General features: G+C 35.4%; 1 protein-coding gene across 1 annotated transcript; it reads right to left on the bottom strand.

Annotated features, from left to right (window-relative positions):
• Positions 1-1,259: 1,259 nt before the first annotated feature.
• On the bottom strand, positions 1,260-17,588 carry LOC123775903 (transmembrane protease serine 11B-like). The gene is made up of 10 exons (XM_045771505.2): positions 17,581-17,588; positions 14,313-14,431; positions 9,099-9,214; positions 8,946-9,013; positions 7,338-7,498; positions 5,671-5,709; positions 4,690-4,864; positions 2,516-2,775; positions 2,024-2,166; positions 1,260-1,421 (listed from the first exon to the last, which is right to left on the bottom strand). The coding sequence occupies exons 1-10, from the start codon at positions 17,586-17,588 to the stop codon at positions 1,260-1,262; spliced, it is 1,251 nt and encodes a 416-aa protein (XP_045627461.2).
• Between the last annotated feature and the right edge of the window lie 7,097 nt (positions 17,589-24,685).

Below are 24,685 nucleotides of genomic sequence, written 5' to 3'. Positions count from 1 at the left end.
TTTATCACAACCCAGGATTCTCTTATTGATAAGTTTATTGCCCATCTTTGTCCACAAAATGCAGCATCTTTGAAAGAAGATACCGTGTCTATACCTGATAGTTCCTGGAACACTCTAGGTGCTCAATAAATACGTGTGATCTGCCTGAGAAAGGAGTGGGGAGAGAAAAAACACACCTGGCTATGGATTGTCTTGACATCATGCATATCACTCGAATCATACTTTATAATAAACAAAGAATGAAAGAGTAGCATCACAAACACTTGAAGAAAGGAGTATTTTTTTTCTAGTTTATTTTAGTTGCTTTTGAAAATTTTAGCTACTTTTTTATTTCAGGAAGTCACAAAAGGTAAATAATTTGCAGAGACTACAAAGTCAGCCCTCCATACATTTATTTGTACATACACTGTCAGGAGACCTTATTACAATTGCTGCCACACAGTTCCCTGCCCTTGATGACCTCACATTATTTTTGCTACAAGCGAAGGCAAACAAATGACAAAAAGATGACATGAATAAAATGTTAGATAAATAATTGCAACCTAAAAATTATTTTTAAACTCCTGACTAATTTTGTATCTAAATTCTACCAGGGGAAGTTCACGTGAGGGTCACAAGTGAAGAGTGACTTTAGGCAAATAATTTTTCCTCTCTAGTCTTTATTTTCCTTTTCTATAAATTGAGAAACGTTCTAGCTCATATCCCTTCTCCACTCCAAGATCATATGATTATACATGGTACGCAAACTATCTCACATATACATTAAAAAATGAATGTATATTATTTATTTATCTGACATATTCCAGTTTAACAAAATGCAATTATAATTTATAGAATGAAAATTAATTTATTTGGTAGACCCAGCATAAATGTTCTCATACTAACAAAATGTGTATTTTTGTAAATTCTGAAAAATAAATAAAGGTAAATTTTGAATATGATGGTAAGATAAATCAGAACTAGACTATAACTTGGTTAATTGAATTTAAATTTAAAAAATCCCCCCCAAAAGAACTAGGCTATTAATAAAAATATTTTGGCCATCTTTTCTTTTTTTTTTTTTTCCTTCCTATTTCCTGTATTATTTGAATAGATAAATGAATGGATAATGTTGTGAATATAATAAAATATTGATAAAAACCTTTTTGTATTTGAATGTAACAAAAGGATTTATAACAACAATCAAGAGAAAGACTTGAAGCAACAGGTAAGAATACCCTGCAGTTGTCTTTATGTTCCATTTCAAAGTTACTTTTCTTTCAGAGTCCAGTCTTGGAAGTAATCCAATCACGATAAGCAGTCACTCGTGTGTAAACACCGGGCTTATTCTTCTTAGCACATCCACTACCCCAGCTTACTATTCCAACAAGGTGCCAGATATTTCTAGAGTCCGGGTAAGCTAGTGGTCCACCAGAATCATTCTAGAAGAAGATAGGAAGACACGTTTCTTGTCCTGTCAAAGAATTTCCTTTTACTGCTTCTCCGGACTTATCCAAAGCCCTGGGCACTCAAAACAGTCCACCCTCTTTTGGGCTCAGAACTGTGGAACTTGGGTTTATTCAAAACCCAGGGCAAATACAAACCAGAATATGCTGCCTACAGCTGTCATATGTTGGATTGGGCAGAGTAGACTTTATAATGAGTTCAGCCTTGACTATGGAGAAAGTGATGTGGCTGTTGCATAACGAAGCCTGAGGCATGGGGGACGTGTGCGCATGCTAGACCTCCCGCTGCATCTCTGGATAAGGAAGAGGCAGCACTCTATTGTGCTGATTGCCCAGAAAATAGGGCCAAATTTCTTTTATTACTGGATAAGTATTGTCCTTGGTATGGATTCCTAGACTGAAAACTCCATGAGAGCAGGGATTTTTTTCACCAGAGCTTCTCCGGACTCTGATCCATTACGTGGATCAAAAAAAGCTACTCTATGGAAATCATTAACACACACACAAAACTTTGTGTTGATGAAAGCTTTCATTTAATTAGTACTTTGGGGGAAAATGATTGATATGTCTACACATACCTGACAGGCATCAGCTTTTCCTGACATAAATCCGGCACATAGCATTTTATCAGTCACTGTGCCAGATAATGCATAGGGAGCATTGCAAACTTCGTTATCGATAATCTTCAGAGAGGCTTGTTGAAGTATCACTGGAAGGGGACCTAAAGGCAATAAATTCCGTGTATTATGGGGATCTTAACCTTGATTGTTGAGACAAAGAACATCTATAGAATAAAGTAGATTCTTTTGATCAGCAAGAGCCAGACCGGTCCCAGCATAGATTGGTCTCTGGTGTTTACTGTAGCTGGCTGCTTCACACATAATTCCAACTTTTCCAATTCTTATTCCCAGAGGTATTTTAGAAATTGAAGACAATTTGGCCCTACCACTTGGTTTTCTTTTTGGTTTATTTACTGACTGATTAATTGCATGAAAGAGTGATTGATTGGTTAATTGATTGTTTAAATAATTACTCCCACAAAGCTATTACCTTTTTACAGAAAAACTTACCATTCATATAAAGTGTGCCCCATCCTGTAACTACAACACTGGCGTTTTCTGGGAGCTTCATTTTGGCTTCAGGAAGACAAATCCTACGAACATACTTTGTAAAAGAGACTTCTTCAGCAAGCTGCACAAGGGCAATATCATTATAAACCCCAACCTTGCTATAATTTTCATGAAAAATAATGTTTTGGACTTTCTGTGTCACATATGGTTTATTTACTACAGTTCCAAAGTTGACAATCCAATCATCTGAATTATTTTTCCTGAAAGACACAATTTAATTAAAATACGTATAGTTTTTGAGCAAAAACAGTGTTCATAGTGGTCATTATATCATAACTGTAAGGCACGAGCCTCCCAACCAACACTAGAAACACCAAATTTTTGTTTTTAAAGATGTTTTTGACCCAGAGATGTTGCAAATAAAATAGTGCTGAGGACTATTAGAGCTGTCAGATTTCTGCAAATCCTTCTAACTAGAGCCACTGATGTCTTCTGCTATTAAAACCCCACCCAGGTTCTGAGCATTTAACTTGGGTAGGAGTCATAGGAGCAGCCTCACCGGATGGGACCCAGAATCACTCTTATTAACAAACACCCTGGATTCCAAGAGCCTGTGGCAGGCTCTGGCCATCTTTGTACATAAAAAATTGTCACTTGTTCTTACCCAATCACCCTATTATGTTTACCAAGTCCATACATCTTGGCTTCTAATTTAAATTTTCTGATCATTTCTCCAGTTTTCCACTGAAACTCTTTCTCAATTTAGGACGTAACATCCTATTTAACGTTTCTCACCTTCCCTCAAAATGTCAGATGCTGTTTTTGTTTTGTTTTTAATTTTCAAAAACTTCATGTAATGGTAACACTCTTCAATCCTTCTCCTGTTCTAAAACCTTCAGTGACTCCCCACAGTCAATGTGTTTCTTAAACTCTACTCCCTTAGAATCAATTCAGGCTCCACCTCCTGAGATTTATATGTAAAAGGTCTGGTGTGTTGCGTAAGGACCCACACTTCAAACAAGTACCCTGGGTGGTCTCCTATCTATGGACTACTTTTTGAAAATTGCTTCAGAAACAAATCTTGCAACCATGCTTTGTAAAAGAGACTTTCTCAGGAAGTAAGCATCGTGTCAATTATAAATGTGCCCGATCAATACAACAAATTTTCCCAAGCGTATTTTCTAATGTTCCTTTTAACAAACCTTCTCTATTGCAAATTGCTCTTTTGGTTTGCTGCCTACAGAATACAACTTGTGTTGTTCCACCTCAACACATCTGAAGAAGGTGGTTTACCAAATCCAAAATGCATATTGTTCTTTCCCACCTACCCACCCCATCAATCAAATCTTTTATCTTTAGGGTCCAAGTGAATCTTACATCTTCATCCCTCAGCTGGATGTGCTCTCCTTCATCGAATTTTCACAGAACTTACCGTCTTGTATATGTGGCATCTGCTACACTATGCTGACTAATACCTTTGATATATCACATTTAAATATTTTCAGTCAGGTAATAGGCACCTGGAGAGCAAGACAAATAAGCACATAGTAACTGGAACCGGACATACCTGGCGTCACATTCAATTTCCGTTGATTTAGTAGCTGTATGAACTTTGCCAAGTTACATCACCACTTCGTTCAGACCTAGTTTCCTCATCTTTAAATAGATTAATGTATAACTTCCATATAGAATTATTGCTTTGATTAAATAAAATGATGTAAATAAAGTACTTAATGTCAGGCCAAAGTAGGTATTTGCAAAATGTGAATTACTTCTATTCACCTTTTCCTTTTTGACAAATTTATTTTTTTTAAGATTTATTTATTTATTTTAGAGATAGAGAGAGTGAATGTGCACAAGCATGGTGGGGGGAGGGCAGAGGGAGAGGGACAGAGAAATTATCTGTGCTGAGCACGGAGCCTGAAGCAGGACTCCCTCCCACCCTAAGATCATAACCTGAGCAGAAACCAAAAATTGGCTGCCCAACCAACTGTGCCATCCAGGTGCCCCTCCTCTTTGACAAATGTAAATGCTTCTCCTGCCCTTCAGTTATGCAGGTAATTATAATTTCATTTGACCTTGGTGAATGTTCACACATTTAGGCCAATCCCCACAGATGACCCAAAATAGGCCTGAACCTAGAATCCTACAGTTAGTCAGACTTTCACACTTACTTAGCAAAGCAGTGAGCTGCAGATAATAGCCACCGGCTGCTGATCAGAGATGCCCCACATAAGTGTTGACCTTTCCATTGCATGCTAGCTTGCCATGGCCATGCCCCCACCAGGGCATTCTTCCCATTCACTATTCGGTTGCCTGGTATAATACTGTTGGCCGATCTTCCACAACCTGAAGAAAGGATTTATTTACAGAAGAGCAGCTACCTTTGATTATGCTTTACAAGAAATACATCTTAAAACATTGCTTGAAACCCTTCAGTGATTGTCCAGCAACTACTAAGCAATGCAGTGTCTTTCCTGGAATGTACTGTGATCATGGTACCTGACTCCATCTTGGTTTAGGTGACTTTTACTTACCCTCTTTTTCACTCTCGATCATCTTTTGATGACTTTTCTTTTATCTATTTATTATAATTCTCATGTCTCCAAGTAGATTGCAAATTTCTTGAAGGTGGAGACTTTACTTCATTATGTCTGTATCTTGCACAGCATAGGAAATGCTATCTGTAAAGCCCCATGTGGATAATAGATACACCATAAATATCCATTGAGTGAATGAATGCATAAATGTATCTTGTGTGCAACATGATACTCTAAAGAGAACTCATTTAAAAGGTTCAGAACTATTTTTTATCCTATTATAAATGTATTCAATATAGCTTTCTTTCACATTTTCTTATTATCCTAAGTTGTCTTTTCTTCCCTTCAATCTTTTTTATTTTAACTGACTCAGATATGATATTTTTCACTCATGATTCCATTCTTTGAAATCAGTTCTCATTTCATCCTTACAAATGTTAAAATTCATAGACCAGTGTTTTTCAAAATGAAATTCCAGATATATATCTGGTATATCCAATAATTTAGAAAGACCACTTAATGGATTTCCAAATGATATATTTCAGGACGCTTTTTAGAATAATGAGAGGGAAGTATTCGTGAATGTGTTAAATTTATCATAGTTTCTAAACTTACAGTTATTGGTAAGCATTTCAGCATCAGCCTTGCTGATTTCTGAAATTAAAAACAAACCATAAAATTAATAAAATATCATCAAGCAATTATCTTCAACCCAGAAACACGCATGCTAACTTTCCTAGCCCAATTACACCCAACATTTAACTATTCAGACTAGTTCACATACCAGTCATCAGCCCCTCTCCCTCCTACTTATTATATTTTGACCATCTCTTCACGTGTCGACCAAGTAGTATAGAAAAGGGGAAAAGGAAATAAAAAACAAAGCTCTCAATTTTGTGATAGTTACAGTAATATATTTACTGAGGTGAGAAGCTGAGATTCTCACTAAAACAGGGACTGGGAATTAATTGTCTTTGGATTTCTTTCCTCATGATAATTCTCATCTCTCTGAAATACTCCTAGTTATCTATAAAGAAAAAAATTCTAATTAAAATTTTATTTCACTGAGCCTATCCTCTTTAAAGTCATCTCACTACTATGATTGAATTAAGAAATTTTGTGAATTTAACTTAAATTCAAATCTCTTTTCTATTGGGAAAAGACTTGATTTTTATTATTATTATTTTTTTAAAGATTCACCCATTTATTAGAAAGAGAGAAACAGTGCAAGCAGGGGGAGGGGCAGAGGGAAAAGGGGAGGATATCAAGCAAACTCCCCACTGAGCATGGAGCTCCATGCAGGGCTTGATCTCCTGACCCTGAGACCATGACCTAAGTTGAAACCAAGAGTCAGATGCTTAACCGACTGAACCCCCAGGGGCCCCTGGGAAGAGACTTTAGAGAGAAAGAGAAAGAGTAGGGAACTACAAGAAGACCCTCCAACAAGTGCTGACTAAACCTACAGGACATAGAGGGGCAGCCTTCTTCCCAATGATAGGCACAGAGCAATCGTGTTGTTCTTTTGAGAAGTTCTACCTCAAAGTCACTTGTCATGAGTGCTCCATTGGTGACAGGTATTCTGAGGCAAAGGAGCTATAACTGGCAGCTGTCAGCCTTGATAGCCTTCAAGGACACTAGGATCAACTATCAGTCTGGAAGAACCACAAAACTGAGCTCTGAACTACATGCTTATCATCTAACAGTTCTTTTAACAATCCAGATGAGAGTTTCAAGACCTTTGCAGGATCTTCAAGATCGTTACAGACTTCACTTTCTGTACTGGGGCACAATCCTATCATTTTCTTCCCTTATTTTCTAGGAAATTATTCCAGACAATTTTCTTCTTTGTTAGTATCATTCCCATTCTTCCACAAGAAGCAGGGAGAACTCCCTATCCCCAACTTCCTTCTTACCTAGCAGTCTCCACACTGAATGATCAAGTAAACCCTGAATCTGTTTCCTATATTGAGATCCTCACAAGAGTAGAGTGAAGGGAGGAATAATGCTTCGATTAGGGTCCTTCACCCCCTTTTTTATACATGAAGCCTTCCAAGCTCAAATGCATGCCCATACTTTAACAGTCATTCTTATCACTCTTCAAAGATTTTATGGCATTGCCCCTTTCATGCCAACTCATTGGTAGGAGTACCAGAATTTGGGAAGTATATTTTTTTTCCAAAGCAAATTTCTGAAACTCCTGGTTCACTTTTTTCCTAGTACTTTTTTTCCCCAAGTAGTCCAGAAAGCTAAGTAATAGAAAATAATGGAAATAAGTGAAATACCTATGAGTCTCATGGAAGTAGGGACTGAATTCCAGAATGCCATGTTGTCTTTCAATATCTGATGTAAGATAGCTTCAATTTCAGTCTTCATGCTATCCCTCTTTGCTGGAGGAAATTTGAATGTCAGCTGTAACTGTACACTTGAGCCATTGGGATCAGGACTAGAAACAACACAAATGTTCTAGTGTGCTATTTCTTGATTTTTGTAAACATTTTGTGAACACATCGAATTTCCTGTATTTTATCATATTTTCTTTACAAATATTGAAGAACAATACACAGATATTGTCTCAGTACGTATAAAGTGCAAGGGTCTCTAAAAATCTTCCAACTGGCTCAGAGGTATTGGTCATAGGAGAAGATGTGAACTTCAAACTAGAAATCAGAATACTTCAAACACATGTGAGAAACTGAGTACTAGTCTACAAATGATTGATGTAGGGTTTATTATAACAGTAAAAACCATGTTGTTGTGCAGATATTTCTAATAACTTTAGAGAAAGAGATAAATGCAGGTCCAGGAAGCATTTGAAAGATAATTCCTAGCATATATTCAGGAGCCACTACTAAGCTTCTCCCTATAATTTCTTATACCTCTCTACCCCAATAGATTTGTACATGAGAAAGCTCAGAAAGATAACTCTAAAGCGTAAAAAGAATATCCATTATCTATATATTCATTACATTCTTTTTATTTTTTTTTAATGATTTTTTATTATATTATGTTAGTCACCATACAGTACATCCCCGGTTTCCAATGTAAGGCTCGATGATTCATTAGTTGTGCATTACATTCTTTTTATTAATTAGGAAAGGAGTTTAACCCATTTTGGGAGACTTTCAAACCAAATCACAATTTTCTAAAAATACCCACAACTTCTATTTTCAATAGAAGGTTTTTGTTTGTAAGTAGGCTAGTTGGTTGGTCTTTTGGCCAGCTGGATTTTTTTGTTTTGTTTCGGAAGTTCAGAATTTCCCCAAAATGGATATTGGCAATTACCAAAATACAAATATCCTCTCCCTTTATCACTCATCCCTTGTGCTCTATGATACCCTCCTCCCTGCATTCTTCTTGACCACCACCATACTCAAGCATACTTCAAAGACCTATTTGGACAAATGTTATCTTAAATGACACTAAAATTCACTTTGCTTCACAGTCATTATAGTGATAGTGATTACTAAAGAGACCAAAAGAAGATTATTTTGGGAAAGGTGTGGCCAGATGGATATGGATGGGAGAAGAGGACGCTAGTAAGTTAGTAGCAAAATAATCAGATGGGACTCTTTTTTTTTTTCACAGAGTTACAATGATCTTTCATCATAGTAGTCAGAACTGGCTGCTACTAACAGCCTTATAATTCCCCTTCAAGTGCGGAGATCACAGATTTGCACAGAACAGTTCTTATTCTGAACAGAAATTTATTAATTGCAATGACATTTTAATTTATGGATCTTTCTTTCTTTTTTTCCTTCTTTCCTTCCTTCTTTCCTTTCTTCCTTCTTTCCTTCTTCCTATTTTTTCTATTGTTGTTATTTAAAACCATGGCTGATGTGACATATCATCTACCTGCCTTTCCATGAGTCCCTGATTGAATTTGTACTTACAGAATTTTGATGACCTGAGAGTTGATATATTCTTTATATATGCTAGAATTTTGAAAAGCATCAGACATCTGTCAAGAGAAAGAAACAAAGTAGCCACCATATCTGTTTCAATCAAATTTATTATGAAATTATTAAAAGAAATCTCTCACTTACCTTAGTCTCTATATTTTTGCTCAGATCTGTGCTGGCTTGTGAAGCTCCATTTTCACAACTATCATTGTATGTAACTCCAGAAATATGAAAATCACCTTGATAATAGAAAATCTTTCCTGTAAAACAAAGAAATACTCAAAGAATTTTAAAATAACAAGTAGCCTCAAGTCCCCCCATATCTTTGTCTCAAAATTAACATCTGACCCAGATTTTTAAATAATCAGAGGGAGGGAGAGAGAAAGGAAGAAGAAAGCAATGAAAGGGAGTGAATATCCACTCATTCTAGAAATGGCAACTACCCAGCTTTCATGAAGTGATACTCCTCCTTTCTTCATGTGATAATAAATGTCACTACCCCAGTGAGCCAGGAATACCCTCAGCATCCACCTCAAAACAGCAATCCAGGCAGCCACTAACAAGCTACCTGAGTGGGCACTAGAGGCGAAATCTAGTTTTCATGTGTAATCTAAATTCTCAGCCTAGTGATTACACAATTACTCTTTCTAAGCACTTCTGATACAGGAAATATTACAAACATTCCCCTTGACTTTCTGGATGATCTCCACCTTCTTATAATTATTCTTCTGCCTCATTTCCTGTCAGCCTGCTTTCTACTCCTTGTAGTCATTCCTTGAGGAATTCCCACTGCCCTACCCTGCCACCAATTGGCTGTGCCATGTTGTTATATCACTTTAGCTTTCTGGAATTTATTTCACTAATCACAAAGACTAAATTGCAAAAAATAAACTCCAAGATCCTCTTTCTTACCATTTCATGCTTTTGATCGATGAAGTCTATCATCAAATAGAAGACGAACAACTACAATCTGCTAATTTTGTGTTACATCCAGTATGCTGAACTTGGGTATTTATAGGTAAGCAGATATTTTTCGTTTTAGGAAACTATTTTATTTTTTTATGTACATTTTATTTATTTATTTGGGAGAGAGAGTGTGTGTGTGTGAGAGAGAGAACACAAGTAGGGGGGAGGGGCAGAGGGGAGGGAGAGGGAGAAGCAGGCTCCCTGCTGAGCAGGGAACCTGAAGCAGGACTTGATCCCAGGACCCTGGGATCAGGACCTGAGCTGAAGGCAGACCCTTAACCGACTGAGCCACCTAGGCATCCCAGGTAGACAGATTAATTTGTCAAAAGTCATATACATCATGCCCATATTTAAAGAGACCCTGATGTTTCGATATCTGACTCTAGTTATATTACTGGAAAATCAGATTGATTTGAGGTGCAATTTTTAAGTTTATTTTCCCTTGATTATTTTTATGAATTGAATTGTCCCCTTAGAATTCATATGTTGAAGCCCTAACCCTTTATGTGACTATATTTAGAGATATGGCCTTTAACAAGGCAATTAAGGTTAAATCAGATCATAAATCAGGTCATAGGGTTAAAATAGAAATCAATAGAACTGATAGCCTTATAAGAAGAGACATAAGAGACTGATCCTTCTTTTTCTCTCCCACAAATTACCCTCCCTCAACCCCATATGCCACAGAAAAAAGGCTATGTGAGGCTATAGTGACCCTGCTGGCACTCTGATCTTGGCTTCCAGCCTCCAAAACTGTGAGAAGATAAATATTTGTTGTTTAAGACACCTAGTCTGTGGTATTCTGTTATGGCAGCTTGAGCTGAATAGTACAATTATTTAGATAAATTGAGTGGGAATCTATCTGTACCCTACACTGTGGTCTTTAAAATTGTAATCAGTTTTACAGACATAGTAACGATCAGTATTTACATAGTAATCTGTCCACATCCAAAGTTTATAATAAAATCTATTTTAAGATAGAAATATATTTTATTACCTTTATAAAACATTGCTTTAGACCCATGGATTGCAACACTATCTATATATTGGAATAACTACAGAGCTTCTAAAAGGCACCTATGGGCAGGTCCTGCCCCAGTTCCACTGAATTAGAAAAACTAAGGGAATGGACACTTCTTTAAAAGAGCTCCACAGGTGATTCTGAGAGGAAGCCAGGGTTTAGCACTACTAGATTAACTATCTGAAGGATTTTGCAATTGTTTGTAAATGTCTGTGTAAGCTTTTGGAAATAGTTTTGTTAGATAAAATACTTAAGAAAGAGCTGAACCAGTCATTTCTAGAATAATGATCCTTGTGGAATATTAATCTCTGAGTTAACCCAAGAAGTGGAAACTCAAAAATAATGTCTTGAAAACAATAGATATATTCAGACAGAGAAACTAATTTCATACCACTTGAATAAGAGATTACTCTAGGTGTTATCCAACTTAAGTTGTTCTTAGTATTAACAAAATTGTATTTGTTCTTAAGTCAGAATCCTAGAGCAAACCCATCTCTCAAGATGACTCCAGATGACCTTTACAACAGGGTTTTGAGTGCATATTTGTACTTCACAAGGAGCCCAGTTCAATTAACTTAATTTCAGGTAATATAAGCCCACCTAGCCTTGTATTTGAAATTGTAGGTGATTGACCATGTAGAGAAAGTCAAGGGCAAATTCTCGTCCCACACATGTCCTGCTTGAGCCAGGGCATCTGCAGTTCGCCCTTTTGCATGACTCTGTCCATGAATGCATTGTTTCTCCAGAAGAAGGGATCTTTAAAATACAAATTATATTTTGGAAGGATAACTAATTAAGCTACTGGGCTTCTTCACCAGGCTTGATTTGGTAAACTTGGAGCACATTTCCTTAAGGGGAAATTATGTAATGAATGCTATTTTTTAATGAGCAGAATCAAACTTAGGACAGAAGGATCCAGACTACAGATAGTTCAGACATGGCAGGCAAGAGACTGTAAGCATACGTTACCCTTCTGAAGGACAAGTTTTGAAATTTGAGACCAAGATGGTTAGAGAAAACAAAGGATACCTGGGTGGCTCTGTTGGTTAAGCTCCCAACTCTTGGTTTCTGCTCAAATCATGATATCATGGGTGGTGAGATCAGGCCCTACCTAGGGATCTGTGCTCAGCAGGGAGTCTTCTTGAAGATTCTCTCCCTCTGTCCCTCCCCCCACTTGTTCTTTCTCTCAAATAAATAAATCTTAAAAAAAAAAAGATAGAGAAAACAAAGGAGAGGCCAGGTTGAAGGAAAAGCTGGAATTGTCACAGTATTAGGAAAGTGCATCCTACACTTCATTATTATATAAGGTAATATATTTCAGAGGAATAAAACAGAAAAACATATGATAAAGTAGAATAATACACTTGAATGTTAAGGTCTGGGTTTATGTTCATTTATGACACTTAAAAGCCTGTAATAATAAGCACTTGACTTTTCTCAATCTTGATTTTTTGCATGTGAAAACAAAGATAGTAGTAAAACCTACCCTTCCTAGCTCAAAGGATTATTATGAGGATCAAGTGGAATAATGGATGTCAAATTTCTTTGAAAACATTAAAGAGCTACACAAATTTAAGGTTTTATTTTCCTGAAAGGTAAAAATAAATTGGAAAACCAAGCATTCTGAATGTAGTGTTAACAAAAATTTTAAAAATAAGATCAAATTTATATAAACATACAATCACTTCTACTATCTACTATTAGATGAGACATTTGAGTGTATGAAAGACCTCAATGTGAGACAGGAATCCATCAAAATCCTCTTTGACCTTAGCTGCAGCAACTTCTTGCTAGACGTGTCTTCAAAGGCAAAGGAAACAAAAGCAAAAATGCACTATTGGGACTTCATCAAGACAAAAAGCTTTTGCACTGCAAAGGAAACAGTCAACAAAACTAAAAGGCAACCTACAGAATGGGAGAAAATATTTGCAAATGCCTTATCAGATAAAAGACTAGTATCCAAAATCTATAAAGAATTTATCAAACTCAACACTCCAAAACCAAAAAATACAGTCAAGAAATGGGCAGAAGACATGAACAGACATTTCTCCAAAGAAGACATACAAATGGCCAACAGACACATGAAAAAATGCTCAACATCACTCAGCATCAGAGAAATACAAATCAAAATGACAATGAGATACCACCTCACACCTGTCAGAATGGCTAAAATTAACAACTCAGGAAACAGCAGATGTTGGCAAGGATGCAGAGAAAGGGGAATCCTCTTACACTGGTAGTGGGAATGCAAATTGGTGCAGGCACTCTGGAAGTCAGCGTGGAGATTCTTCAAAAAGTTAAAAATAGAGCTACCCTATGACCCAGCAATTGCACTATTAGGTATTTATCCAAAGGATACAAGCATAGTGGTTTGTAGGCGAACATGCACTCCAAAGTTTATAGCAGCAAAGTCCACAATAGCCAAACTGTGGAAAGAGCCCAGATGCCCATCGACCAATGAATGCATAAAGAAAAGGGGTATATATACCCCATATATTATATGTATATATAATATATATATATATATAACTCAGGCATCAAAAGAATGAAATCTTGCCATTTACAATGACATGGATGGAACTAGAGGGTATAATGCTAAGCAAAATAAGTCAGTCAGAGAAAGAAAAAAATCATATTATTCCACTCATATGTGCAATTTAAGAAATAAAACAGATGAACATAGGGAAAGGGAAGAAAAAATAAGATGAAAAGAGAGAAAGAGACAAACCATAGAGTCTCTTAACTATAGGAAACAAATTGAGGGTTATTGGAGAGGAGGTGGGTGGGAGGATGGGGTAACCAGGTGATGGGCATTAAAGAGAGCACTTGATGTAATGAGCACTGGGTGTTATATGCAACTGATGAATCACTAAATTATCTCTGAAACTAATAACAAACTGTATGTTAATTAAATTGAATTAAATTAAAAAAAAAAGAAGATGAGACATTTGTGGATTATCCATTGCTATTTAGCAAGTATACCTTAACAACCAGAATTGAGCCAAGAAGAGTAGGGATTTCCAAATTTTTAGGTGTATTTGCTAAAATATATAACAATTCAACTACTAACCTACTGCATAAGCTCCTTTATTGACAATGCATTTGGCCTCAAAATATTGAACTTTTCAGTCTTGCCCATATTCTCATTGCAGGTAATATATGTTACAGAGTGGCTCAAGGAGGCATTTGATTCAAAAAAATTTATATACTTTGGTATTAAATAATAGAGAATTGTTAAGTTGTAATAACATAGTAAATAGATGAGAACATTTCCATGAAGAAATTTAATATTCATATTATTTCTTATCAATTTCTAAAAATGAAAGGAGATTTAGTAGTAAGGATGAAAATGAAAGATAGATGATACTGACCAACTGCCAGAAAATGAACAAGGAGACCAATAGTTACTCCCAAGATTGCTGTCACTCCAAAAAAAATAAGGATCACCATCCATACTGGCCAAGATCTTCTCTGGGAAGATACGCTGTACCTAAGAAAGGAAAAGAAAATGGCTCAAATCAGATGATAGACATTCTAAATGTACCTGGCTCTCCTTCAACTCATTCAACATAATTTATAATTTATGATGAGGCCCCTATGTTAGCATGAAACATAGAAGCCTTAAACATCTCAAAGAGGATAGATCCCAATGCTCATTCATTAAAAAAATCATATTTGAGTACTGTGTTAGCTTCCAGGGATATAGCAGTGAGCAAGATTCACATCGTTTCTCTGAGGAGAAATTGATTTGCTCTTTTTATTTATCTAAAGTAGGTTACAAAACACTAGGTGTGGTCTGATTGCATTTTTGACTATAGTAATATCATGTACATGGACATATATGGATTTATAAACAAATATAGAATATAAACATTTATAAGTTTTAATTAAATGTGAAAGGGAATATCATGATGCTAACCACAGTTATCTCATGTTATAAATTAATAAATAAAAATAAATTAATTTTATTAGTTATTTATTATTTATATTTATCTATTATTTATATAGTATTATTTATTTATTTATTATTAAAAATAGATAATAAATAAATTAAGAGACAGGTAAGTTTCATCATCAAAGCCAATCAATTAGATGAAAAATAATCATACGGTGACTTGGCATCACCCAAATGGAGTGGTCTAGGATTACGATTAGGTTTTATGGGTACCCTCAGTCTAATCTATATAAAGTTTAGACACTAGTTATTTATCCTGCATATTTTGAAAGACATGATGTCATGAAATTGCTGATTTGGAAGAAGTGTTATAACAAACACCGGTAAAATTCTGATTTAAGGGCTCCCTGGGTGGTTCGGTCAGTTAAATGTCTGCCTTCAGCTCAGGTCATGATCCCACGGGGTCCTGGGAATGAGCCCTACAAAGGGCTCCTGCTCAGTGGGGAGCCTGCTTCTCCTTCTCCCTCTGCCCCTCCTCCCCTGCTCATGCTCATTCTCTCTCTCTCAAATAAATAAATAAAATCTTTTTTAAAAATCTGATTTCAAATTTCAAAATAGCCTTAGCTGTTTCTTCAGTCTCTCGTATTCTGTATCATCCTACACAAAACTTGTAAAACAGAGGAGTTTGTAATCAGGGCATATATTTGGCACATTAGATATTCCCTATGAATATGAGAATCTTTCTGTTTTGATCCCTTTAGGACCAATTTATTTTTAGGTAGAGAAGTTCCTTTAAAAAACAAATATTACCTTATGACACAACTGTGTAACTCCACCTAGTCTTATTCCCTCTCTGCTCTGTTCTCTTTCTTAATCCTACCTCTTCTCTATTCCCCTTTGAGGACTTGTTAATTAGTGTTTCCTAGAACCATAATTATTTGTCAAAGCTCTTCAAAGAAACTCCCTATTTCAGATGCATTCATGTATGCTTTCGTACTGGAATCCTGCTGTTTAATCTCATCCTCAGAGCAAAAAAGCTATTCAGGTATTGTGTTTCTTACACTAGATGAATCACACTTTAAAAGGAGTATGCAATTAAGGTAATTAATAGCTATTTAGAACCTTATGACTATCTGATAATAAGTCTCTTCTAGTAACTAGAAATGTTTACTGTGATATTGAGGTCTCAGATTTGTTTTGGATTAGCCAGTTGTAACTCAGTCTGGTAGCTTAGTCTTTCTGAGACATGCAAATTAATTTGAGGGACTTTAACACTATGTAGCCTGAATAGTGACTCCAAAGTAGCTGAAATCTATATTTCTATACAAGTAATCACCACGTTACAAAATATATTTCTTTGAAAGCTCCTTTTAGAAGGTCTCAGAAGTGCTAGAGAATACTTTTTTTCTTTACTATAGCACTGATGATTTTTTCCCCTTCGTTATGTATTTCTTCCTATCATAAACAATTAAGGAGATATTTTACATCTAAAACATCACAGTGATTTATGTTTTATTCAGCCCTTCCTCAAGTAAATGTGATTAATGGACTCTAGGAATTAATTATTATTTTTGAATAAGAGCTGAAATTATTTAAATGATGTTCTAAATATTTTAAAAGATCCATTCATGAAACAATTTACTTTCTCATTTATCAAATTAATTTTGGCCATTTTTTTTTAAACAGAAATCTGCATTCCAGAGCGAATTCATTTAACAAAGAAAACAGATTAAAAATTAATCTTCAGTGAATTTAACCAGCTCCACATACTTAGTTAAACTATAACTGCCTCATTTTTTTATTGAATCTAATTCAAGTAATGTCTTATCACTATTCTGGCATAATCAACATTCCCCTTAATCAAATTACAATAATAATGTCAATAAAAATAATGGCAACTGCATGATTCATAATTTTAAAGCATCAATCTCACTATAATTTATCCCCACAGTCCATACCAGCTATTATTTCCTAGATTAGATTTTCTTATAACTACCTTCTGATATCGCATTAGCAGTTAAACTGCAAAGCTTTACAATAACTGTAATTTTCATTTATTAGAATTTAATTTACAGACCATTTGAATTAGATGCACCTGAATTCTGTTACACAGTGAAGAGTGTTAAAGCAAGATTCCAGTGCAAAATTCCCCAAATTTTATAAAGATAGAATTTTTTTCCATAGAAGACTTTGAGTCATTAGAGAAAGAGTTGTGTATAAGGAACAGAGAAATTAATGATCAAATGAGTTGAGTGGCTTCCACCTCTAACTTTCCCCTGGAATTCTGGAAAAGCAGAGAGCCTACAGAGGGAATTCATTTGAAAACCTATGAAGTTTTGAGGACCCTCTGCAGTCTGCCAGCTGCCAATTCGGGACCTGGATTATAAGTACATTATCCAAAAATCTATAATGGAATTTATATTTTTAAATTATTGCCAAGAAAATATTTTCATATTAGAAAATATTATTTCAATTACATTACTAGAGAACAAAAATGGTTGTGTTCTTATTAAAAAGTAAGCAAAATTTTGCTGAAATTGGATTCTTTTTTTTTCCAACTTTCTGAAACTTTCCCAGAGAATTCGCAGAGTCTTTGGACCTCAGAAACAATAGCATTTTTTTTAGCAGTGTACAGAAATAAAAATCTAAATTGTAGAAAGCAAGCAGTTAACAAAAAGCTAGAAGATACTCTAAGAACTTGCTAGGGTTTGTAGACTTACTCTCCCAAATAAAATCCCATTTACCTGTACATAGTATTCCGATTGTTGCGGTATTGTCAGGGAAAATGATGGTGATGATGGTGATGATATTGATGGTGGTGACAATGATGATAGTGATAATTAAAATAAGGGTCTTCTGGTGTAGCTTTTAAGGATATCAGTGTTTCCCAGGTTTATGTGCTACATCCAGTGTTGATTGGTTTGTTTTTATGGGCTGGGTGAAATGTAGAGAACAAATATGATGAAACTTGTCTGACTAGTATTAATGACTACCATATTTCTATGGTTTCAAGATAGGAGTCATCCAGGGAATCACAAACTTCCTTGACTTGGCCATTTAGAAAAAAATAATAGCCTACTCTTAGATTGGTTACCTAGTAGGTATACCGAAGAAACAGCTTTGTGGTAAATTGGGATAATCCTATCTCTGTGTTTGGCCAGTTTCATTATATTGGCTTCTTCTTCCTCAGTTGACATCAGCTATGACTAGGCAGAAGTTTCTGATAAATGATTTTTCACAAGGCATCAGTTTTAATATAACTAATATTGCCGTCATTCTGGTGTAAAAGAAATTGTATTTCATTGTGATTTACATGTAAATTTCCCTAATTACCAGTGAGAATAATTCTCATTCTCATTCTGGGTTTCCTCTCCTGAGAATTCTGTTCATATATCTAGCTTATTTTTTTCTATTAGGTTATTTATCTTTTTTCTTATGGATATATGTGAGTTCTTTATGTATACTGGCTATTGCAATTCTGTATGTAAGGAGCTTGGAAGTTGTCATTTCATCCTAACAAGAAGTATAAAGCTTAACAGACTATGAAGTCAGCAACTCTTTTTTTGGATCCATAACAGAGGGGAGGATACAGAGCAAACAACTGTCCCAAATACTGGAGAGATAAAGAGAATACAGTGAGTCAAGACTCACTGAGTCAAGACTCAAGAGCAAGAACGATCAGAACAGAACGAGTGTCAGGAAAGGAAAACCTAACATGTAATTGACAAACTGCTGGAGATTTGATATGGATAACTGAGAGTTAAAAACTCCAGAGGGACCCAGTCATCGGGGGAAACCCACGGTATTGTGAGATTCACCTCCAGAAATTCAACCAGATTCCCACAATAAATATTGAAGAAAAATCCATTTGGGCTTCTGGCAGGGAGACAGAAAAGGGAACCATTTTGAAATATTCCAGAGCACTCTATTCTTCTTAATAAGGCCTGTCTTTGGGTATAACTATTTAATCAAAGCCTAACCTACTGGGGTATTAACAGAACCTAACTAACATGGGAAAGGGAAATACCCAACTACAGACCATTCTGCCATCCTGAGAACAGAGGGTAAAAAAACCAAGAAACACTTGTGAAGTTCATAGTCTAGAGGCATAGACTCACTAAAAGAGTAGACTTAATCATCAGACTATAGAACGTTCCTTCTTTCTGCACATTGCCACCACATTACTAAAGGCCTATTTATAGTAGTTCCTTTTACCTGGTACATCACGCCCAGCTATCAAGGAAAATTTAGAAGACATACCAAAAGGCAAAAAGCAAAAGGAAAAAAAAAAACCCTCAATTTGAAGAGAGAGAGCAAGCATCAGAACCAGACATGGCAGGGATGTTGGAATTATTATACCAGGAATTTAAAACAGCTATGATTAATATGCTGACAGCTTTAATGGATAAAGTAGACAGCATGCAAGAACAGAGGGGCAATGTAAGCAGAGAGATGGAAATCCTACAAAAGAACTGAAATGCTAGAGGTTAAAAACAACAACAACACTTAACAGAAATGAAGAGTGACTTTGAAGGGACATAACAACCCTTAATGTGTATGTACCTAATTATAGTGTCAAACTAATACATGAGGCAAAAAGTGACAGAACTGCAAGGAGAAATAGATTAATTCATTACCATAGTTGGAGACATACATAGAGACACATCTGTATCAGAAATGGACAGATCCAGCAGGCAGAAAATCAGTAGGAACATAGTTGAACTTAATACCATCAATCAACTGAATGTAATTGATATCTATAGACTACTTCATCCAATAACAATAGAATACAAATTCTTCTCAAGATCACATGGAATATTCTGGACCACCTGCTGGACCACAAAATACACTTTGACAAATTTAAAAGAATAGAAATCACACATTGTCAGTTGGCATGCCACAATGAAATTTAATTAGAAATAGCAATAACAGGGGTGCCTGGGTGGCACAGCAGTTAAGCATCTTCCTTCGGCTCAGGGTGTGATCCCGGTGTTGTGGGATCGAGCCCCACATCAGGCTCTTCCGCTATGAGCCTGCTTCTTCCTCTCCCACTCCCCCCGCTTGTGTTCCCTCTCTCGCTGGCTGTCTCTATCTCTGTCAAATAAATAAATAAAATCTTTAAAAAAAAAAGAAATAGCAATAACAGAAAGATAACTGAAAATCCCAGCTTATGTGGAGGTTAAATAACATGCTTCTAAATAACATCAGTCATTTGAGAGAACTCAAGAAAATTTTTTAAATATTTTGACCTAAATGAAACAAAAACACAGCTTATCAAAATTTGTGGGATGCAGTGAATAGAAGGAAATTTATAGCATTGAATACATATACAGTTGACCCCTAAACAACAAGAGGCTTAGGGGTGTTGACCCCCCTGTGGAGTCAAAAATATGCATATAACTTGACTCCCCAAAACTTAACTACTAATAACCTACTGTTGACTGGAAGCCTTACCAAGAACATAAATAGTTAACACATATTTTGTATGTATATGTATTATGTACTGTGTCCTTACAATAAAGTAAGCTAGAGAAAAGAAAATATTATTAAGAAAATTTTAAGGAAGAGAAAATACATTTATACTACTGTAAAAAATCTGTTAAGTGGACCTGGGCAATTCAAACCTGTGGCTGTTCAAGGGTCAAATGTATTTATTTGATTTATTCTGTCCTATTGTAAATGGTATTATTCTTTAAATTTCATGTTATACGTGTTGCTGGCATATAAAAATAAAATTGATTTTTGTATATTGGCCATCTTTCCAGAAAACTTATTTGATTTATTTTTTTTAATTTGAACATTCTTTTGAATATTTATCATACACCTGCATCATCAAGTTATCTGAAGGTAAGAATAGAATTACTACTTCCTTTCCATCGCTTATATTTTGTATTTTGTTTTGGTTGATTGTTTGACTGATTCATTGTTTCAGCCTTCTGTCCTAGAACTCTAGTACATTGCTGAAAAAAATGAGGATACCAGGCATCCTTCTGTTGTTCTCAATTTCAGGGAGAGGCTTTCAGTGTTTCACTATTCAATAGGATGTTTGCTGTCACTTTATCAGAATAAGTAAGTTATTTTCTGTTTTTAGTTTAATGTGTTTTATAATAAATGAACCTTGAATTTGATTGAACACTTTTTTTGCATAATTGAAATAATCATACCTCTTTTCTACCTTTACTTGATCAATGTTGTAAGTCACATTGATTGATTGATTTTTAATATTAAACCAACTCTGTATTTCTGGAATAATCTCAACTTGATTGTAATCTAGTATACATTTTATGTATCACTAGGTTTCATATGCTAGTTTGTTTAAGATTTTTGCATCCATGCTTCTGAGAGAGGATGGCACAATTTTCCTGTCTTTTAATATCATTGTTACGTTTTGTAATCAGAGTTATGTTGGCCTTATAAAACAAGGTGGGAAATAACTATCTTATTGCAAATAAATTTTAAAATTTATATGAAGTAAAAAAAATTCCTAGAAAAAAAAAAGAAACTTAAGTTGCCAAAACCGACATAATCACCACTATAAGAATTGCCACCTGCCTTTACAAGTATACTACATTTTGGACTCCGCATAAACTTGAAATAAACTTTCCATTTTACCAACTCAGTGAGATTCAGGAATTTATCTCTTGAAATAGCTAATAGTAAAAATATCATCTGTAACAAATATAAATGTTATATCTCTTCTTCCACTTGATTTGCTTCTAGTATCAGAAATAGAAACTGTGGACTGGTGTGGTTCTCCAACTTTCCATGGATGAAGAGCACTGCTGATGAAACAGGATAAACCTTTCTCCCATTTTGAACAAGGCCTAAAATTTCAGTACTCATGCCATTTTTCTCTTCTCAGCCCCATAATCACAAAAGACCTGTCAGTCCTTAAAGGAAAACCACAGATGTCATGTTATAGTTATGGTCTTGTTGAATCATCGTTCGTTAAATGACTTAGTTATAGAATGTACATTTGTTCCAAGGACACTCCCACAGACATCATGTCCTGGCTTCAATTCAACCATGAAGTCTCAATGTCAGCTTGGATAGGAATTATTCAAATGCTTTGCAGCAACTGGAATTATCCACCCCATGATGGTACTTCCTCTTCCTGGGTAAATATTTTTCCCAAAAGCTTTATCATATTATTTGCATCTATATCTATTTATTTTCAAAGTCCTTCAAAACTGTCTTAAGGCTTTCTACTGAATCTTCTACAAAAACTCTGGCCCACACAAATTTATTAGTTTTTGTGATAAAATTTCACATACCTCATAACAACTAATTATTAATTACTATTCTATTTGTGCCATATCTGTTTCCCCAAGTAGACTATAAAGTCCTGAAGTATAGGGATTATGTCATACTAATTTTTCATACATTCTAGATTTTTTTTTTTTTTGAGGAAGTGAGCAAGAGAGAGCATGGACAAAGGGACTTAAGCAGGCTCCACACTGAGCATGGAGCCTGATGGGGTGCTCCATCTCGCAATCCTAAGATCATGACCTGACCCAAAATCAAGAGTCCAACACTGAACTGACTGAGCCATTCAGGCATCCCAATTCCAGATTCTCAATAAACATAGGTTGTCTGATTTTTTTTTTTAAAGATTTTATTTATTTATGTGACAGAGAGACAGCCAGCGAGAAAGGGAACACAGCAGGGGAGTGGGAGAGGAAGAAGCAGGCTCCCAGCGGAGGAGCCCGATGTGGGACTCGATTCTGGAACGCCGGGATCACACCCTGAGCCGAAGGCAGACGCTTAACGACTGCGCCACCCAGGCGCCCCAGGTTGTCTGATTCTTACAACATGGAACAGAAAGCTAGGACTTCTTCTCCTTTTTTTCTATTGTTTGTTTACTCCTACATGGTATTTGGTTCTTCATAATACCATTTTCTTCTGCATTTCCAGGAACATTTTGGGTTAGCTTAGGTGGTGAGCTAACAGAGACCTTTTTAATTACAGCAAACTTAGAAGCTCAGTTTTACCAGTAAAGCCCATGTGATCATGCTTTAGGGAATTGTTTAATATTTGTCAAATTCATGAGACGTACTTTTCTGGCCAAGATGTCATTTAGATAACTTAGAATGGGAGCTACCCTGTTCCTTGTGTATAAAATCCATAACTACGAAACTAGCTAAATATTCTCAAGGAAACAGTGTAACCTAGTCAATAGGCCTGTTATTCAATAAGCAATGTATATGTATCAAAACCAAATATTCCAATATTTGACTGCCTACTTCCTGTAAGTCCTCTAGAGTAAAACACCATTTCTTATGCAATGGTAATTTTTGTTGCTGAAAATACAATTTGACTATATAATCTGTTACTATGGAGGATAATTGAGGGAAAATTGACATGCCTTGCCAGCCTTATAATATAGTGAACTGAAGCCCAACATTACTCAAAAGATAAGAGACTAAACTGCTGTTCAATGAGTTTCAGTCTTCTTGTAAGAAGACTTACTAAGAGTACTTACAAGTGAAACTGTGGCAGTGCTATAACTAGTGTCAATGGAATTTTAATATTTCATAAATTAGAGAAATAAAAGAACAGAGATAATAGTTTATTTTTTACCCAAGAAAAGTTGATATTTAAAATCATTTATCCCTGAGTCTGACATCAATTTTAGGTTCAAAAAAATTCAGAATAAATTATTAAAAGTATGGCTTGGGCAAATGTAAAAATTGGAAACAATCATTACTTGAAGCCTATGTGTTGTTGGATTAACCTTATATCCCCTTAGATTAGAAGATTAGGGCAGTGTGATAGAGTTATGCAGAAGTACTGCTATTCTCATCATCTTAATAATTATTATCATCATTCATATAACAAAAATAATAGCCTCCTCTTATCGAAGGTATACCATAATGTTTTTATATACAACATTTCATATTAAAATTGTTTTTTTATATACACCATTTCATATTAAATGTTTTTATATACACCATTTCATATTAAATGTTTTTTATATACACCATTTTTTTTATATACACCATTTCATATTAAAATTTTCAACAATTCCATAAGTACTGTCATTCTCATTTTACAAGTGAAGAAATTGAACTTCACAGAGTTTAGGGGTGCCTGGGTGCTCAGTCGATTAAGTGTCTGCCTTGGACTTGGATCATGATCTCAGGGTCCTGGGATCGAGTCCCGCATCAGGCTCTGCACTCAGTGAGGAATCTGCTTCTCCCTCCCTCTCTGCCCCTCTCCCCCTGCTCCTGTGCTCTCTCTAAAATAAATAAATAAAATCTTTTAAAAAATAGTTTTGAACTTCATAAAGTGTAAATTACTTGTCAAAGATTACATGGATAGAGTAAATCCAGACTAATTTTTTTAAATAAATGGGACTGGAATTTCCAGTAATGATGGGCTAAGCAATTTAGACCAACACTTCTGACAATTATAGTAAGAAAGATGAAAAATATATATAGTTAAAATTCTTTTGAAGGGATCATAGAGCTAACAAGACAATGAAGAATTCCAAGGCCAAGATCTAGGTGAAGATAAATCCAAAGAAATTAGCCTCTTATTTGTAGCCACTATTTTTGAAAAAAGATGCTGAGAGTCTTAAAAGCTGAAGAGGGCATCTGACAGTATCAAGGAAACAAGGTCAAAAATGGAATCCAGGATCTGCTATGGGTAAGAGTGGTTGGTAACCTTCACCATGATGGGAGTTGGACTTTTGAAAGGCGGTATCCTAAGTGTAAATATATGCTTTATGCCTAAAATTGGATATCTTTATAGGAAAAAAAGATATTCCTACTTTAGGGAGATCATAAATCTTAATGTAAAGGGTAAAAAAAATCTTTCGGAAGGTGATTTATTAAAAGATCTTTATGA

The sequence above is a fragment of the Ursus americanus genome, chromosome 8 (assembly GCF_024610735.1).
Source record: "Ursus americanus isolate L20-20 chromosome 8, mUrsAme1.1.p, whole genome shotgun sequence".
NCBI classification, from domain to species: Eukaryota; Metazoa; Chordata; class Mammalia; order Carnivora; family Ursidae; genus Ursus; species Ursus americanus.
The sequence above is the reverse complement of the archived record's forward strand: the minus strand, read 5'-3'. Positions and strand labels throughout refer to the sequence as shown.

Coding starts and splice junctions, on each gene's coding strand:
- LOC123775903 (XM_045771505.2), bottom strand. Junction 9,014..9,098: donor GCAAAAATATAGAGACTAAG/GTAAGTGAGAGA, acceptor TTCTCTTGACAG/ATGTCTGATGCTTTTCAAAA. Junction 4,865..5,670: donor TGAAATGCTTACCAATAACT/GTAAGTTTAGAA, acceptor TCCTTTCTTCAG/GTTGTGGAAGATCGGCCAAC.